At 39.4% G+C, this 19,633-nt stretch overlaps 1 protein-coding gene across 1 annotated transcript in view; it reads left to right on the forward strand.

Annotated features, from left to right (window-relative positions):
- The window catches only part of fstl5 (follistatin-like 5), a 251,394-nt gene that overhangs the window by 186,327 nt on the left and 45,434 nt on the right, over positions 1-19,633 (forward strand). The window contains exons 9-10 of the mRNA XM_061724796.1: positions 11,879-12,040; positions 12,968-13,102. Of these exons, the coding sequence (XP_061580780.1) occupies positions 11,879-12,040; positions 12,968-13,102 (297 nt within the window). The remainder of the gene's footprint in view (positions 1-11,878; positions 12,041-12,967; positions 13,103-19,633) is intronic.

Here is a 19,633-nt window from a genome sequence, read left to right on the forward strand (position 1 = left end):
CAACCCTGGATGAAACCATCATTGGTAAGCTGTCATAATATTAATTATTTCTGATAACATTATCATGACGCTGAATATATGGCCTTTCCTAATTCCTATATTGTTTGTTGCTGTTTGACCGCCGTGTCTGATTGTGTTAAATACATGTCGTTGCACATGTCGTTGTAAACTGCTGAAGTGTAGGTTGAACACACGTGTCTGAATTGTGCTACTCGGCAAATCCGACATCTATGGCTAAGATGAAAACTTAGCCTCAAAAATAAAAATATCCCCACGATAAGTCATAATTATGAGATAGAAAGTCAAAATTATGAGATAGAAAGTCATAATTATGAGATAGAAAGTTGAAATTATGAGATAGAAAGTCATAATTATGAGATAAAAAGTGGAAATTATGACTTTTTATGTCATAATTATGACTTACCGTGGGGATATTTTTATTTTTAAGGCTAAGATTTCATCTTATTTTTTTCTTTTACTGGCGGAAATGAGCTTCCATAGACATCACTAGATGTCATTAGATTTTTATCTCCAGTTTGATACTTATATTGTAAAGTCTGCATTAGGTTTATAATTAGGTTTGACATAATGACTGGTAAATCCATGGTGCTGAGACCTCGTGTGAAGGTTCTGATCATGTCCCCTGCGTGCTGTGGTTGTGTGTCAGAGAGCTGATCTGTGGCATTTTTTTAGCGATTATGTTTTAACGGGGATGTTTAGGCCACAAAGGCCCATCTAGAATGCTTCACCCCCCTTAGGCTGGGACCCCTGCTCCGCCCCTGACCTTGACAATCATGTGCATTTAAGTAATCCTCACGTTTTATTGTTAAACTTACTTCTGATTGTCTGCTGAAAATCTAGATCATTGTTGGGAAAACTGGAGCGATGCTAACATGTTAGCCGGTCAATGGCTATAATGCTGTTGTTATTGTTGTTAAAATTGTTATTGTAAGATGTTGCGGGCTAAATTGAGGTTTTTACAGGTTATTTTGTATATAGTTATTATTGGTAGTAGTTATTTTTGTTATTTGTGTGCAATACCTTTTACTTGACCTATTTTACTATTTGAAATTTTGTTTGTGTTTGCACTTGTTTCTTTATTTAATTGCTGCTCTGAGTTGTTGTATTACTTATTTATTACATATTATATATTTAATTATTTAATACATCCTAAAGAAATTGCCATTCCGTTTGTGTGTGTGTGTGTGTGTGTGTGTGTGTGTGTGTGTGTGTGTGTGTGTGTGTGTGTGTGTGTGTGTGTGTGTGTGTGTGTGTGTGTGTGTGTGTGTGTGTGTGTGTGTGTGTGTGTGTGTGTGTGGTGGTAGTGGACGGGACGGGACAGGACGGGAACGGGGTGGGGGGGCGCCAGCAAATATTTTGCCTAGGGCGCAAAATGGGTCAGGAACGGCCCTGGTGCGAAGGCCCTATTGTATCTGTAGGAATTTTTCTTCTCGTTTTTCTCAGGTTTTTTTTTTTATTTTTCCAACGAAATGAGGGACTTTTTGCCCCCCTAAACGTGCCCCAAAAGTCACCAAATTTTGCACGCAAGCCAGGCCTGACGAAAAATTTGATATTTAATGGTTTTGCATTAATGGGCGTGGCCTAATGGCTCAACAGCGCCCCCTAGAAAACTTTGTGCCTCAAGCCCCACAATACGCTTTGACGTACATGCACAAAAATCGCTACACACCTGTATCATGTTGCAACTTAAAGAAAAGTCTCTTGGCGGCATGGCCGAAACCGAACAGGAAGTCGGCTATTTTGAATTAATCGTGAAATTTTGGCGCAATTTATGCCATTTCTTCGGCAGTTAATACGGCCTGAACCGTAACGTGCACCCAGGTGTTTTATACATCAAAATGTGCGTCTCCATCCTGCGACGATGGGCATTACTTTTCTCAGTCAAAAGCGTTACCGGGGTGACGATAGACGCCAAAAAGTGCGCCCCCCCTTCATCTGATTGGTCCATATTTGATAGTTCTTACTTTCTGCCATAATCTTTGAATGGTTTGACATAAAGAGTCGTGGGTGGTGTCATCAGACACGGTTTTGAGTCCTTGAACATAATTGGTGCAAATTAGCCCCGCCCCTTTTTCTGATCGTGGGTGGTGTCATCTGCTAAATGTCCAGGCCTGAAGAATCTACATGCAAGTTATACAAGCGCTTCCACTGCAGCCTGAACGTGCACAAGAGTGTGAGGGCCCGTTCTTCGCTGCTTCTAGCTTTAATTACATTTAAGCCCAGAAAAAATAAACTTCTGCCAGTTTGGATGTGATAACCTGAAATCCAGGCTGACGGTCTTCATTCTGCGGCAATGAAGTTTCTATCATGGCAAGACGTATATATTTATTAACAAATATTTATAGATAAGTTAACGTCACCGTTGTTCTTGCAGTCCCAAATGGCCACACAAGTCAGGTACTATGGGTTTTTTTCTCCTTTCATGCGAAAAATTGCTCAAAAATGCAGCTGCTGTTCAGATATCTCAGCAGATTGGTTTTCACGGCTAACTTTTGTTTGTTTTTGACTGTGCCAGACGCAGCTGGCCAACAAATGCATCTTTCATCACCCCTCCTGCAACAGAAAGTTTTAGAAAGACGATTCTGCACTTCTGTGGCACGTCAGGGTGAGCGCATAGAATCGCTGGTGGGAATACTGCGGGAACAATCACCTCCTCTCTAACGGGACAAAAGAGACAGTTCTGGATTTAAAGACAATCAGAAAGAAGCCGAACACATATTTTCCCTCCCTGATCGACTGTCTCATGCTGCCTCTGAGCTCCAGACCAGACACCGTCATCTATTATCTATTTCTGTTCTGCTGGTTATTCATTTATTTGGAACATCATATCCCATCTGCTGCTGAAAGTGTTGAACTTTTGTTCACTGCAACTGCCACCTTGACAGCGGCGTTATCACGCACAGATGTTAGACATTAACTGTATTTTACACCTCCATTAGTTTGGAAACCGGTATCCTGGATAAAATATAATGAAATAAAGGCAGCATGTCGAGGGGCAAAGGTGAAGTGGTGGAGCTCGAGAAAATGCCCTCTTTTTTTAATGAGCTGGATGTAAATAAACCACAATGCGTCATCAGAGTAACGCGCTCAAGATCTTCATTACGTTTGACAGACAGTTGGTTCATTATCATTCTTCTAAACGATTACTCTGAGGTTAATTGCACTGATATTCAGCCTTATTGTGTATATGGAAACGGGCTGAATCTCACGAGACTAATGACTTGTGGTTGTAATTAATATCGTAACTTCCACATGACCTTTTCACTGAGGGCTGAGTTTTACATTCTTGCTGTGGCTGAACTGTCTAAGGACTTGCTATCACCTCGGCACGCCGTGAGTTTCTACGGCTCAATTAAGACACAGCACAAATGGGGACATCTTGTGAAAGTGGATTCGGAAGTCGCCGAGAATCGGAAGGTATAGACGAAGAGTTTCACTTTTTTTGGTCATTAATTCTAGGTAACTTTGCAGTAACTTTTCAATGACTATGTAAAGCTGTTTAAGAGCACAGTTCTGACGTAAGTTTCGTGTAATAGCCCTGATTTTCTTCCGTAGAGACTCATTAAAACGCCTCTCCGGGATTGATCATTCACAACTTTTAGTGCGTTGTCCATATGTTTTCAATAACAGGCCGGCCATCGTTGTATTGTCTTCCTGTCCCTAATGAAGAAACTCCAATTCCATCTTCAGTGTGTATCATTACCCTGAAGATGTTTATTTTGTTGTGATCATTTGTAATTGGGATTCTGTTGTAGTTGGGTTTCTCTCTCTCTCTCTCTCTCCCTCTCTCTCTTTCTTTGTTGCTGTGACCCGACTTTACCCTCAAGAATCAATCACGTTGCATCTTATTTGTTCTATCTGGCTGCAACGTTTGTTCAATCTCACAGCTATTTTAGCAGAAAATACGTATTGGTTGGTTGTAGATTAAAGCTTGTGTTAAAAATGCACCAAACATTCCTGCTGTTCTGCTCTTGAATTCCACATCCATGTTGGGAATACTTTACATATAAAGTATTTGTGATGGACCTGTGCCATCTATCGTCTCAGAGCTTTATCACTTTGGATTAATTATGATCAACTCAATGATAACTTCATTATTCACTGCTCAGCTCCCACATTAAGGGGTTCCATTAACATTTTGGCTATTTGCTATCAGTCCCAGAGTTTGATGAGAGCGTGTAAACCGTTCTCTTCTTTACACCACCACCTGAGCACAGCGACTACCAGTGTTATCTTTGATCAGAGTCTTTAATATGTAATAGAGTATAAAAGACTTTGTGACTCAGGCAATGTGATGACTGATTTTATGACCGACTTTATTAGACACAGTCATTTTGGGGCACAGTTTTTTTTTTCTAGTGTATTCTATCAGATCAAGATGAAGGATGTCTATGAGCTGAGAATTCTCTAGTGGTTGTGACGCGTGGAGTTTGTGTCACGTCTTCATCTTGACCCCCGACCAGACGAAGCAGATGGACACCCACCCGAGTCTGGTGCTACTGGAGGGTTTTTAGACCTTTTTATGGGCAGTTGCACCAAAATGACAATTCAGTGCAATCTGTCAGGTTCATTGGATGAACTGCCATCATATACAGGACTGTCTCAGAAAATTAGAATATTGTGATAAAGTTCTTTATTTTCTGTAATGCAATTAAAAAAACAAAAATGTCATACATTCTGGATTCATTACAAATCAACTGAAATATTGCAAGACTTTTATTATTTTAATATTGCTGATTATGGCTTACAGTTTAAGATTAAGATTCCCAGAATATTAAATTTTTTTGAGATAGGATATTTGAGTTTTCTTAAGCTGTAAGAAATGATCAACAATATTAAAATAATAAAAAACTTGCAATATTTCAGTCGATTTGTAATGAATCCAGAATGTATGACATTTTTGCATTACAGAAAATAAAGGACTTTATCACAATATTCACATTTTCTGAGACAGTCCTGTACATTTTAAATCAGGAATGGATTGGATGAAGTGTATTTCAAAGAACTGAATAGGAATATAATCAAACTGAACTGGAGTATCTGTGACTGGACTTGTCTTCTGTCTCAAAAGCCTTGAGATGACTTTTGTTGTGAATTGATGCGATGCAAATAAAAGGCAAGTTGAACTGAATGTCAGGCCTTGCCGTCGATGGCAGCGCCTGGCGCCGTTAGCTACAGAAGACGAAGACGTTTCTCTCCTGTCTGCACTGGGGTCGGCAAACCCTGCATCACGATGCTGACGTTATCTTGGGATGTTTCAAGCAGACATTAAAGTAGCCTGTGTCGTTCACAGATAGAGTAACGTCTTCCTAAACCACCAGCCGTGTTTTACATATAATTTACTATCTAAAAAACTTTAACCTGAGTTTGAGAATATTGGAAAGCACAGAAAAGAGGGAGAAGAGAGAGTTTCCAGAATATGAGCAACTTCCCAAAATGTTGGCCTGTCCCTTTAACTTTGTGGTGAAATCATGTAGTTGTTGATTTAAACCTTGTAAGTTGTTGTTATGATCATTTTTGCAGGTAGTTTTAGAATATGAACCTTCACTGTGCTTTAGCTATATATTTATAATCAAAAAACTTTTCAAGATCACAGCCCTAAATGTGTCTTTAAAAAAATGCTATATTGTTCTTGCAGTAGTTCTGTTCTCTACTGATCACATTTTCTTATTACAAGTTATATTATGTGGATTTCTGGCAGTAAATAATGGATGAAATATAAAAATGAAATGAGGAAAATCACAAAGCCAATACCTTTTTTTTGTGGGGAAAAAGGGAAAGAGACAGTGAAGCAGTATTCCCTGAGGTTCCATTGCACTTGATAATTTCTGTCCCAGATCTTTTTTTATAACACCTCCAGCTGTTTTAGTCTTTTATATTTAGTTCTACACCAAAACAATACTTTTTTTTTTTTTTTCACAAGCTTTGTGACATACTTGTAATTCGCTGGATCCAGGCTGGATAACTCCCACATCTCCATGGGAGAGTAATCACAGCTGAGTGGGAAAGCTTTTATCGTGGTGTGCACTTATTTGTCACGTTGTGTGTGTTGTGTGTGTTGTGTGTGAGTGAATGTCAACAGTATTTCATGGTGGTGTGTAAAGCGTTGTCGTGAACACTTGATTGTGTTGTTCTGAGTTTGCACTGTGGACAGTATGTTGTCAGTTCTCGCAAAGCTCATAATCAATATACCGTATTTTCTGGACTATAAGCCGCTACTTTTTTCATAGGTTTTGAACCGTGCAGCTTATACAAAGGTGCGGCTATTCTGTGGATTTTTCTTCCACCGCTCAGGCGCTCTAACCAGAATTAGAATCAAAACTAAGACAAAATAAATGCAAAGAAGAATACGCTACTTCTTCTTTAGCAGATAGAAGTAGAAGCAGATTTCAAACAGATAAATAGATAAATAAATACTGGTTATTTTCTCTTGGTTCTGTCCCGTTTTAATCAGCAAAGTTGCTGCCGGGTTAAGACACTGTTAGGAAAGGATCTATTTAGGTACAAACATGTACATCATTTACAGTTCAAAATCCTTCTGTACATGTAGTAAATATCTAATCTAACAACATAAATATCTGCGGCTTGCATATTTTTTTTTTTAAATAGAGCGGATGCGGCTTATATACAGGTGCGGCTTGTATATCTTTTTTTTATTGTTTTTTTAAAAATAGAGTGGATGCGGCTTATATACAGGTGCGGCTTATAGTCCAGAAACTACGGTGTATATATATATATATATATATATTTTTTTTTTTTTTCTTTTAGCAACTGGAAGTTTTATATGACTGAGGCTTTGTTACAATACTTCCATGGCTACTTGGAAATCTTGAGGTTTGGTGTAGCGGCCTCCTGTCGTAGTGTTGGTGTGCTCGCCTGCTCATCTTCTAAGGCACCATGGCAGGCGGGAGCCCGGCTGAGTGATTGACGACTGGCTGGGGAGCTTTATGATGGAGCTGTCAGCCCTGCTGTGTCACATTCTCCTGGCAGAGGTTCTCCCGACGCTCTCGGAAACACATCAGAATGCAACTTCTCTCACATCTTGTCTGAATCAGGTTTTGAGTGGGAAAAAAACACAGTGCCTGGCTCCCCCTTTTCTTTTTCCTTTTTTTCTTTTTCTTTTCCATTTTCACGACTGTCTGAGCAAAGCCAGTGGTGGTTGGCATGCAGGAACTGAATATGTGCACCTGCATATTGATGCAGTCTGTAACTGAGGGATTGTAAAATTGAACTTTTATGGTTAACATGCTCGGGGGCTCTTTTGCAAAATTCTCAGTCATTGTGTGAGGAAAGGGAGGATTTATAGATGTCAACCCGCCGATCAAGAGTTCAGAGTCATGCAAAAGAGTACATGCACCTTCTTTTAAGACAAAAGTTCCATATATCAGTCCGTATCAGGTCTTACCTTAGTAGAGGCCTCATGTTGAAGCCTAAATTCAAAATATATACATTTGGAATCCACTGTTTTTCTTAAAGGCTTCAGATAATTTTTGGTTTTAAGCGTTCCATCTTTAGTAGCTTGCAAAGGATTTTGGGAAGAAAAAAAAACACCAACAGGCCCTCAACACACAGCAAAAAAGCTTCATTCTGTGAAACGGCTTGCTTACTGTCTGCAAAAATAATGTAATTAATAATTATTTCATAAGTTATTTAACCTTCTGATTTAATTGGTAAAGCTCATCCAAAAATGGTGTTAGAATGTATCTCTTCCATTCCTGAAAAAAACAAACTTTTCACTTAATGCTCATCAGAGTATTTCCGGTGAACCTGCAGATAATTACATCTGGACTTGCAGATTGGTGTTATGCATGCACTTCATGGTGAGAGATTCTCAGCTGGAATTACCTTCAAACAACAAGAAAATTCTCTGGAGTGGTTAGAGCAGATAGACTGAAGAGAACTTGGAAGAGAGAAAAAGTGTTGCAGTGGAAAATGCTTCATTGTGTTTACAGTATGCTCAGACTGGCAGATGAGGTTCCCTGATGACTGTTTTTGTGTTGATGTCAAGACCACATGCATTTACATTTATCCACAATATAGCAAAGCCAGGGGAAAGCAGCACACTTGTCTGCAGGAATGAGAAGGATTCAACAATGCTTGCCAATGCACACGCCATCCTGCTGTAAATGCTCTGGAGGCTTAGATTTATGATTTATGATGTAGCTTTGTTTATTTATCTTTTTACTTCTCCTTTTCTATAAATATGGCTGGGCATTATTATTTCTTTTTTTAACCATAATACCTCCTGAGCCTTTTAAAGTGAGCACGTTTTCAGTGCTCACGTGTCATCGGATGCAGAGCTCCGAGCGCCCGTTTTACCCTAACATTTGTTGTTGGCATCTAACTGTCTCTGGCTACAGGCAAATTAATGCCTGTTACAAAAGCTTAATTTGTCTTGTGATAGATGTGAAACGTTTCCTGAAAAAAAAAACAAAAAAAAACAACAACTTGGCTCAGTGTGCAGCAGCCGTCTCCTGATCAGTAAATAAACGGTGAACATGGATTAGGTTGTTTTATGCAGTTTTTATGGTTCATCCATTTATGTAGCTCATATAAAATCACTTGCTCGCAAGATAATTAGCCTTTGTACAAAACAGTACAAAACAAAAAACAATTATCCCATTTTCATCATTAATTACATGCATTAAATATAATTTTCATTTGTTTTAATGCCACAATTCAGCATTTAAATTTGCACTCATATTTTTTCTAATCGAATGACCCGCACTAATGGCTGTCCACATTATATTCTTTAACACAACCTTTGGGAAAAATAAAATGATTCAGGGCATTGTAGTGACCTATCAGCGGACAGTTCCAGTGGTGCTAATAGATATGCAGAACAACCAAGGATGGACTTTTTTTCCCACTTTACAGTTGCACTGGGAATTCACTGACATGAACTTATTCAAATAATGGGCCTTTAACTAACGAATGACCTTTATTGAGTTCTTTGGGGGGCAGCTGGGAATTGCAACAACATTGGTAAAACTCTGCTCCTCCTCCACTGGTTTAAACCCTTTATCCCTTCTTGTTCTAACACATCAATATATAAATAAGACATTCTTCAATGTTCCAATTTTTGAAAACATTATTAATATTGCACGTTTTTCCCACGTCAGAATCCCTGCGTGGAAACCAGAGTAAGCAAAGTAAGGCTGTGTTTTTAAAGTTCAAGGATGCCTTGGGCCCCTCACATCAGATGTCTGGTTGAGCTCAGTTCATAAAATGTACAGAGATCTCACCTCCATCCTTTCTTCTCCACCTCTGTACACGATCCCAGCATTCCTCTTATCTACACTCACACCTCTACAAAATCAGACTCCTTTTGTGGCCTTATCAGCTGTGAAGGGATCATAGTTCAGAGGACTTTCACAGAGAGAACTGGCAAGTTTACCCCTCCAAAATATCACAAGCAAATGACCCAATTTAATGTTTGAAGAGACGGAAAGCTCAATGTCACGGTGCTCATTCTACTACAATCAGAATATATTTTCATATACAGTATTGGCCCTGGCATCAGACCATCTTCATTTAAAAACCCACCACAGTCTGCTCCACTTTTCACACCTAATTTAACATCTAATATGCAGCTGCCTAATTTAAGACCTGGTGAAGACCAGAACATTTTCTTCTTTCTTTTTCTTTCTTCTTATTTTTCTGACATCCTGATACATAAGACTCAGGGCTGGGCGATATATCGAGATTTTAATATATATCGATATATTTTCAAATGCGATATGGTACAAGACAATACCGTTTATATTGATTTAAAAAAAAAAATAATATATATATTTTTTTTATGATTTTGATATAGCTTATTTTGTGACAAATTGACTTGAATGTTTTATTTGAGATTTGCACAAATGTTTTGTTATTTGCACAACTGTCAACCTCAGTGGAAAAGTCTGCCTGTTACTGTCTACATTGTATTAATTGCACAGGGTATTTTAATTTAATTGTTATGCAGTAAAGGGATATTTGTTTTATTTTATTCAAGAAGCATTTTTATTCTATATATGCAGGCAGTTTATTTTTATTTCATTTGTTTTATACATTTTGATATTGTGCAGACCTCTGTTAATAAAGGAACCTGTGTGACATTTGGCACGTGGCTTTGTATTAAAACTGACTGTTTTTTTAAGGGTTTGCCTCAGAAAAAATGAAGCTAACAGCTATGTTAGAAGCTATGCTATAATGCTTTGGGGGAAACTCCAATTATGGCACAGAAAAAATATCGATATATATCGAGTATCGCCATTCAGCTAGAAAATATCGAGATATGACTTTTGGTCCATATCGCCCAGCCCTAATAAGACTTTTGGAATTGAAAGAGGACGCACTTTTTTTTTTCACATGGCCATATAGCTGTCATGGGACTCCCCAAAATATATCACAAAAAGAGTAATGCACAATAAGATACAAGACAGAGGTTATATGCTTGGATGCCTTCATCTGCTGTGGACTGTAATTAAGTAATTGTTAGGATATTAAACAGGTATAACAATTTACACTCAAAAGGAGGAACAAAAGAAGTACCTCCATGGGCTTTATCAGGCAGTTTGGTCACGACTGAGAGGCATCAAAGTGATTGGAGAGGTTTTGTAACTGCGATTGCTAGGTAACCTGAGTTAAGAACCCTCGTGGCCCAGTTTGTTTGTGTTTGCCATATGGCCACGGACGTAATCTTCAGTCCTTTCACTCACCTGGCTGGATAAAGATTTCCTCTTACCATGTGCCCGCAGGAAATGGTCTCAACAGCACGTCTGCCTTCGCTGCTTCTGCCAAAACTCTGGCTTCCACCCTCCGCCTGTTCCCCTCAAGTCAAATACAGGAGAAAGAAAAAAATAAAAATAAAGGCCACCGATTTAGGCCACTGATTTGGGCCACTGAGGGCAGAAAGGGATTACTCAAAACAAGATAGCGGGGAAGAGGGACTTGATGTCACCATTTTCAATCTCTGCACAGGTTGTCATCTTTATATGTGACTTGTTGTTGTGAAGGAATCCATGCTGCTCTCCGTAGTGGCTCCCAAAACTTTTAATTGTCACTGCTCAAGTTTCAGTCGCTTTTGTAGTTTCTTTCACAGAAACTGTCCTTTGAGAGGTTTTATTATCATTATGGTATTCCAAGAAGTCATCGCGCTTTAAAGGATTATTCAAATTCATTCTTTTGATATTTCCCATGTTTTCTAGAGTAAGAATGTAACAATTCGGCCCCAGGGTGTAATAAATAAAGGCAAAAAAGGCATATTTTCAGCCACTGCATAAATGCATATTGCTAATCTGCTTGTGTGGATTATTGATTTATGCTAATGCATATCTCTGGGAAGGACAATATGTTGGAGTTACTTGCTTTGGGGCAGAGTATAGCATTGAAAGTCCAGCCTGATAGTCATGCACTGTACAGAAATGTATGAAGTCAGCTTTTTGGGAGTATGTGAAAGCAAGCAACATTTAGTTTGTGTCTTTTTCTGTCTCAAAACATTATGTTTTCCCTGCTTCTATCATCTCATCTTCTTCCTGACAAAAGGTTACAGAAAATCGAAGGATACCAAGCAAAGTCAATAACATAAGAACGGAGGTTCTCTGCTTTATTTCATCTATCTGATTTGTTTGACTTCATGGAGCATATTAACCTCATCTAAAGATGTCGGGCATTCCTGCAACTGTACTGGAATTTATTGATAGCATATGCTAATGCAGGAACATTGGTGCAGGACTTGGCTTCTCGTCTAAAACTTCTTGTTCAATAAGGTTTACTTCATTCGTAAATCGTGTCCATGTAAAAGATGGCGAGGGGAGCTGGCGTATCTATGTTTTTCTGCATATAACCGGTTTCTTTTCTGCATTTTCAGTTCCTCCGGTCATCCGAGTTTATCCGGAGAGCCAAGCCAGGGAGCCGGGCGTCACTGCCAGCCTGCGCTGCCACGCCGAGGGGATCCCCAGTCCACAGCTCTCCTGGCTCAAGAACGGCATGGACATTAAATCCAAACTGTCCAAACAGCTCACCCTGCAAGGTAAAGGAGATATAACTTACAGTACATGTCATTTTAAGTGTTTTTCATTCCCTCTATTCCAGCTTCTTAGATTTGTTTTACAAAACAAAACATAGTCACTTAAATGCTAAATCTGTAAGTGACGTAAAGACATAAAGGGGACTAAATATAGGCTGGGTGCCGGGAAACCGGTTGATTTGACCAAATATCAGGGCAGTTGTATTATACTAATTAATAGATCTAGCAATGTAATCATTCTGTTTTTCAGCACTTTGTTGCATTTAATCATTAAGTCTGCCTCTTTTTGCTTTGCAGCCAGTTTTAATATTGTAACAATTGTTGGATTGCCTTAAGATGTTTCACAATAAAAGACCACTTAAGAAAAAAATGATCTGATTTTAATAGGACAAAGGTGACTCGATTAAAATGTGGCTGCGACAGAAAATAAGAAACATAAACCTATTAATGGACACTTGACTAGGACACTTCCATGGGGGGCAGCTCCTCAACACAGACATGCTGCGTCCCACCTACACACCTACTGGCCTCGTAGTTATCAGCTGATTTTAGTTTCATTTTAAATTTTTTGAAACAAAGATGCAAATTTGTTTACATCTAGAGATTCTCAGTGTTAGTGTGACTCTTTTATTCAGACGCAGTCAAAACTGTAGAGGTTTACTGTATGACAATTGTACGATGAACAGTGTAGAGATATATTTCCTCCAGGTTCTAGACTAATAACTTGTCCCAGCCCTCTCAGAAACACAGCGTGTGCCATGTTCTTACTTTGAACTCCAATATTCCTGAGTTCCCCCTGAAACAAATCTTCCACTTTCTCTCCAAAATGTTATGAAATTGCAGCAGAACATTTTATGAATGGAGTCACCTTTTTATCTGTTTCTTGAAGGGAAACTCTTATCTTGTCTTTTGTGTTGTTGTTGCTCAAAGCTAATGGTAGTGAAGTGCACATCAGCAACGTGCACTTTGAAGACACCGGCGCCTACACTTGCATCGCCAAGAACGAAGCTGGTGTGGATGAGGACATCTCTTCGCTTTTTGTGGAAGACTCTGCACGCAAAACCTGTATGTATACATGCCGCTATTTTCTTTATTGTCTGTTTACGGTCAAATGGAGAACTGCTATTGGAGCTCTTCATCTTTTATCCTTTTGATTTGTAATAGTTTATATCCTGCAGTGTGGTGACAGTGACTGCCAGGGTAATGCTCTCTTTCTCCTATAACTGTCCCTAGAATCAGGAACAGTTATTTTTTTATCCTTCTATGTATAAACTGTTAACCTTCACTAATTCATCCTCATGTTCCTGAATCAAACCATGAATTACTTTTTCATTTGAGTTTGAGTGATTGATTAGTTAATCTTCAAAATGCTGGGAATTTTTTATGAACAGTCTATAAATCCAAGATATTTTGTAGAAGTTATAGGAATTTCAAGAAAAATATATCATTCATCACACTCATTAAGGTAAAAACTGTTATTTTTTACCCATTACTGTGTTACATTTTATTTGCATTTATTTTTTTTTTTATCATTTCACTGATTGACTAATCATTTCACTTTACCATTTAGATGATGCTCCAAATCAGTGGTTTTTACAGTCATGTATTCAGTGATTAGGGAGTATTTGGGATTAATCATCTGTCAGTATCTAATATTACAACATCGGGTTTGTGACACAAGTAACCTTCTTTATATTTACAAACATTCCTCAACAAATAATTTCCCCTTGTTCTCTCCCAATGAGACGAACGGCACACAGTAATTAGCTCTGACCTTCTCCGAAATGTCAGAATCTGTCTTTGGGACCTGCAGCCAGTTGTTTGTGCGTTGTATTTTTGTGCGGTTGATTAGGGTCCCCAAACGCTACATGTTCCGACTTTGCAGTCAGATCACATTGTCACGTGCCCACGGTGCGAGACTTCCGCCAGACCAAACACTTTCAGATGTGATCCCTGCAGTGCGATCCTTCCTCCTCCCCGCCTGTCACGCTTCAGACTGCCACATTCGGTGAGGTCAGAAGTTACCCCAGTGCTTTGAAGATTTTAAAGATCTACCGCAGGAAAAAATGGTGCCAGAAGCTTGATATGGCAGACCCTTTTTGAAATGAGCAACCCCCGCAGGACCAGAGTTTCAAAGCGGTGTCAGCAGATGGACATGGCTGCGATGCTACTTTACAAAAGATGCTATAAACAAACCTGAGTACATGTCACTGTTGTCTGCCCCAAAAATCTGACTCTGTGTATCCTTGAACCATTATAGTTTCCCTGTAAAATTGCCTCCTGCATTCAGAGAGTAGTTAAGGGAGCAAATGGAAGCTGACTATCTATTTTCCTTAAATTGCCTGCTTCTGGGAGCCTCAGGCTAATGTGGGGTGTCAGTTTGCAACGCCTCCAGCCATCACCTGCTAAATCAGTCTTTTTCTGCCAGAAAAAAACATCTTGGACTTCACTTCAAAAGAGAGTTTAAAAAGTAGTATTTGACTAAACAATTCCCTTTACATTTAGATACAGTAAACTAACGCAACTGGTTTGTATACACTCTGAGAAGTCAAGTGTTTTTGAGGTTTTTTTTGTAATTTCAAATTAACAATCCTTATCAGCTCGTTATCAAGGTCTGTACAATTCTGTTGGTGATACAGCAATTTGTATCACGGTGTGCTAAAGCAGGGAAGCCAGGATTTCCAACCCCGGGCTGCACCATGAGCTAGAAACATCCCCTTTCCAAAGTTGAATGCATACCTGCCAACACTCCCGATTTAAGCGGGAGTCTCCCGATTTTCAACCATTTCTCCCGCCCTGCTCCCGATTTGTAATTTCTCCCGCTTATCTCCCGATTTTAAAGTGAAATGAGTCAATGGTGTTTCACGTGTCGGGGTTCCTGCATGGATGTATTATATTAACGGGTTCCTGACAAACCTGGCAACCCAACCCAAAAGCACTGCCTACGTCCAAGCGCCGCCCCATGGAGCTGCCAATACGTCAACGTCGCCGCCATATTGGATGTGGCAAGACTGCGCTGTAAACTAATACAAGTAAATGTACTTATTTTCATAAAGCGCCTTTCTACAAAGACATTTATGTTTTACGTCTCATTTATTCATTCACACACGCACTAATATACTTGGGAAACAGTTAGGCACCAAATATAATATGTTTAATTTTATCAGATGGCAAAAATAAGAACTTTATCAATCCCACCGTAATTCATGTTATATCAGCTATAGAGAACAAGGTAGTGCCGAAAAACAATATTAATCCCCCCTCACAAAAACAAGAAAAATAGAGAAATATATTCTCTCATCAGCAAAGCATTACATAAACATATTTTAAAAATTTCAAGTTACAAAATAACTTATTTTAACAATTTTTCAGATTTTTTCAGTTATTTTATTGTTTGGAAAATGGTTAAAATATGTTATTTTGTTATTTGAAAATTTGAAAATTTGTTTTGTTTGAGAAAATGCTTTGAAAAAAATCTGAGGGAAGAGTTGGTGGAGAATCAAGTCATAGCAAGCAAGGATCTCCCACAGGAAGAGAGAGTTGAAGGTTCTGGGTTCTTCTAGGGAAAGAGGAGAGTTTTACAAATCTGGCATCACTGATGAAGGCAATGCTCTGCATCCCTCACAGCAATGCCAGCTCAGAGAGGTCATTCAGCATGGTGGAAAAGATCCTCACAGAAAACACAATGAGTTTGGATAATTCTACTCTTTGGGCACTCCTTTCTTGCCAGATTAACCATACCAGCCCTGGCCACAAGTATGTTCCCTCCAAGAAAGTGATTGAAGCTGCAAAGTCTGACACCTACGATTACAACAGGTCCCTGGGTGACAAAGGGAACCTGGAAAATTCTACAAATTGTATTTAATTGTTATTAATACTAAACTTATTTGGCTCCAAGAAGGCTGTAGAATCATTTTGGGAGGTACATCTTAACACATTTCATTGTAGCTATGGATTTAAAGCTCATTAAAAGTCGCCTTGTTTATATCAGGGTGGGGATGTTGTGAGTGGAGCATTCCAACCGCTACCCCAGAAAATCTCCCTCTTTTTCACAGCCCAATGTTGGCAGGTATGTGAATGCATTACGCAAGAAATAAAACTTGAACTTCCTCAGGTGACCACTGGGGGCTGATTCCAAAAACAAGCCAATCTCCATTGACTCCCATGTTAAAGTAATCAACTTTTCAGCAGAAATAAACATAAAAAAAAAGTTTGGTCTCCATTTTTTGTACCACATGAATTTAAATTATATAAAGAAACAAATGCATGTATACGTAGGGCTGTAGTCTTAACAGTAGGCATCCCCGGTGGCTAATTGTAATCACTACCTACCTTGCACTGTCTTTCTTTTGTACTAACGAACAGCTACAACTGGCTGTGAGTTGGCCTGGAAGGGTCTTAAGGTGGAGCTTAGCTCAGCAGCTAGAGGCTTGTGTTAACCATGTTTCACCTAAATTATTCCAGTTTGAGAATTTTCCGTGTTTCATCACAGCTGAGTCCCAACTCTTGCAGCAGAGCCACCTCCGTGGGTTGTCCTTTTGGACGGACAAACTCTTCTTGGCCATATGCTGAAATTAAGCTATGATGAAACCACAGGGACTCCAAGGCTGGATCATTTCTGATGTCCCCACCAAAATGACAATTGAAGACTGCAAGGCTGCCAGGATTTAGCATCAGCCTGGGGTTCACGCTCAACTGCACTGCCACATGTCTTCGTTGTAACTCTGACATTTCTAGTTTCAAATATTGGTTAGATGGCGGCATCAGAAATGAAGATCGATAGACATATTTGATAAGAATGAATATAAACTAACTTAACTTAGCATCATAGATTAGCATGAGCTAAACCAAGGCAGAATAGCTAAATTGTTGTAACTGGACTATGGTGGGCACGTTCTGGCCTCCTCGTCCCACCCATCTGCAACACCGCAACCTGCAGAAGGAGGTGAAAGAAGCTTCAAAAGCACTCTTTAGAAAACATTTGGTTGACATCACAAGAGTTTGTTCAGTTATTCTTATACAGTCCACAGCGGACATATGAACTTTCTGATGATATGCTGCCTCGTGTGGTGAGAAGTGGTATTGCTACACAAAGTGGCTTCAAAGGCTAGAACCATAAAAGTTATGTCTTGGTTGAAACAAGGAATTTACAAACATAGCAGTCCCACCCTCTGACCATCCCAGTGGTTACTTCCACTTGTCTATAGATGTCTCTGTTGGATACCTACTGACATCCTGACCTGCAGGCCCACCCTCTGACCACCTCGCTGTCTGCTGTCTAAATATGTTTAGTCAGGGCGGAGCAGGGGTCCCAGCCCAGGGGGGGCGAAGCATTCTAGATGGGCCCTCGTGGCCTAAACATCCCCATTAAAACATAATTGCTAAAAAAAGAAAATGCCACAGATCAGCCCCTGATACCCAACCACAGCAGCAGCACACGGTCAGAACCATTCAAATGAGGTTTCAGCTCCATGGATTTTGCCAGTCATTATGTCAAACCTAATTATAAGCCTAATGTAAACTTTAAGATATAGGTATCAAACTGGAGATAAAAATCAAATGACATCCATTGATGTGGGATTCAATACAGCCAAGTAGCACAATTCAGACACACGTGTTCAACCTACACGACAACAGGTTACAATGTGCGATGACATGTATTTAACACAATGACCAAGCGACATGGCGCTCAAACAGCAACAAACAATATAGGAAAGGCCACATATTCAGCATTATGACAATGTTATCAGAAATAATTAATATTATGACAGCTTACCAATGATGGTTTCATCCAGCGGTGGGCAGAGAACCACAACAAAAAATATTTCCATCGAAAGGGGTGGGGGGGGGGGGAGAGTAGCACATTGAACGATCCAAAATGCAAAAACTTTAATTTTGAAACTTTTTCAAATCCAAACTATTTCCGAACCATCAGCCGGTTCTTCATCGCTGCAAACCTTTCAATCACCTTGCTCTCATCAATGGCGATGTCCCTCTCGATTGAGAGCAAGGTGAGGTTTGATAGTCTGGCCTCATCCATGCAGCCGGAGATAGTTTTTAATCATTTCAGCTGCTGAAACTCAGCATGAGTTTCCTGCTTTAAGGCTACACTTCTGATGCGACAACTGGCTAAAAGTAAACAGACAACATGCGCGTGCACGTACCCGTGCATGACAGGAAGACACACAAGGGGAGAAGGGACTATTTCTTTCATTTTTATTTTTTAAACAACTTTATCCATATGAACGCAGTTGTTATATAGTCCAACTTTCCTTATTTTATTCAGAACACTTTTTTTTCCACTGCTGCGTGGGCCCGGGGCGGCCGCCCCTTCTGCCCCCTCGCCTGCTAGTGGTCATCCCTGTAGTCCACCAACTAACCATGTATCAGCCACATGTACATAGAACTCTGTTGGAGAGAAAACACTCAGTGATCTGAAGAAAGAGGCTGAGACTTAACGTATTTCTTGCAATGGTAGCACAATAGCTGTGAACTACAACATGTCTGCACCCAACAGGGTTTATTTATAGACACAGAAAGTGGGTGTAGGATTACAGTTTAAACTTTAAAACTTAAAACCTTATTTATTTATTTATATAGCACCTTTCATGCAGATGAAATGTAACCCAAATGCTTTACATTAAAAAGAGAAAAGAAACAATCCCCCTTGACCCCCCACTCCCCCTAGCCTCATTCGTACAACACACACACACACACACACACACACACACACACACACACACATATACACAACATACTATACAGATGCAGACACCCCAGGCAACCCCCACCCCCACCCTTGTGATAAAAATGAAGTATGGCTGTTTGTACAATCAGGAAGTAGGTGTTGTGTGGATCACAGCATCATTCAGCATCATATTACAAGCACATAGTTGATTAATACATGGTTATACAAAAGAACTTTAAAATTAGTCAGTTAATAGATGTTTCACATGAAATAGTAAAATGAAGTAAAATAAAATGAATGAAGTGAGGCCTTCGCATGAGCATATTTTCCTTCTAACAAACTCTTAGTTCTCCTGCTCACGGATAGTTAATACCAATATATCTCGTCTTTGCACCTTTGACAGAGTGTGTGTGTCTGTCTCTCTCTCTGTTTTTCATTCTCTCTTTCTGGTCTCTCTTTCCCTGCTCTTCCCAGTCTGGCCTCCGGCAGGAGGCCCCCCCTTATGATCCAGGTCCTGCTCAAAGTTTCTTCCCCCTTACAGGGGAGCTTTTCTTGCCACTGTTTAGTTTAAGGTTTTTCTCCCACTAGGGGAGTTTTTACCTGCCACTGTTCATGTAATAATTGCTCGGGGTCATGTTCTGGGTCTCTGGAAAGATCCTAGAGACAACTTGTGTTGTAATAGACGTTATATAAATACAGTAACATTGATTTGAATATCTATTAAATGCCATAACTCCATGTAATGTTTGTACATTGCAAGAAAGAAGTCCATAATCATTATACAAGTAAAGTATTTTTGGTTAGTTTTATTTTATTTTTGCTTTTGTTTTGCATCTGATCAAATGCTTTTTAACAACATCAAAAAACAAGGCAAAAAAGCTGAACTCAAAATACCATTTATTTTATTA

This window comes from Cololabis saira, chromosome 7 (assembly GCF_033807715.1).
Source record: "Cololabis saira isolate AMF1-May2022 chromosome 7, fColSai1.1, whole genome shotgun sequence".
In the NCBI taxonomy this organism is placed as follows: Eukaryota; Metazoa; Chordata; class Actinopteri; order Beloniformes; family Belonidae; genus Cololabis; species Cololabis saira.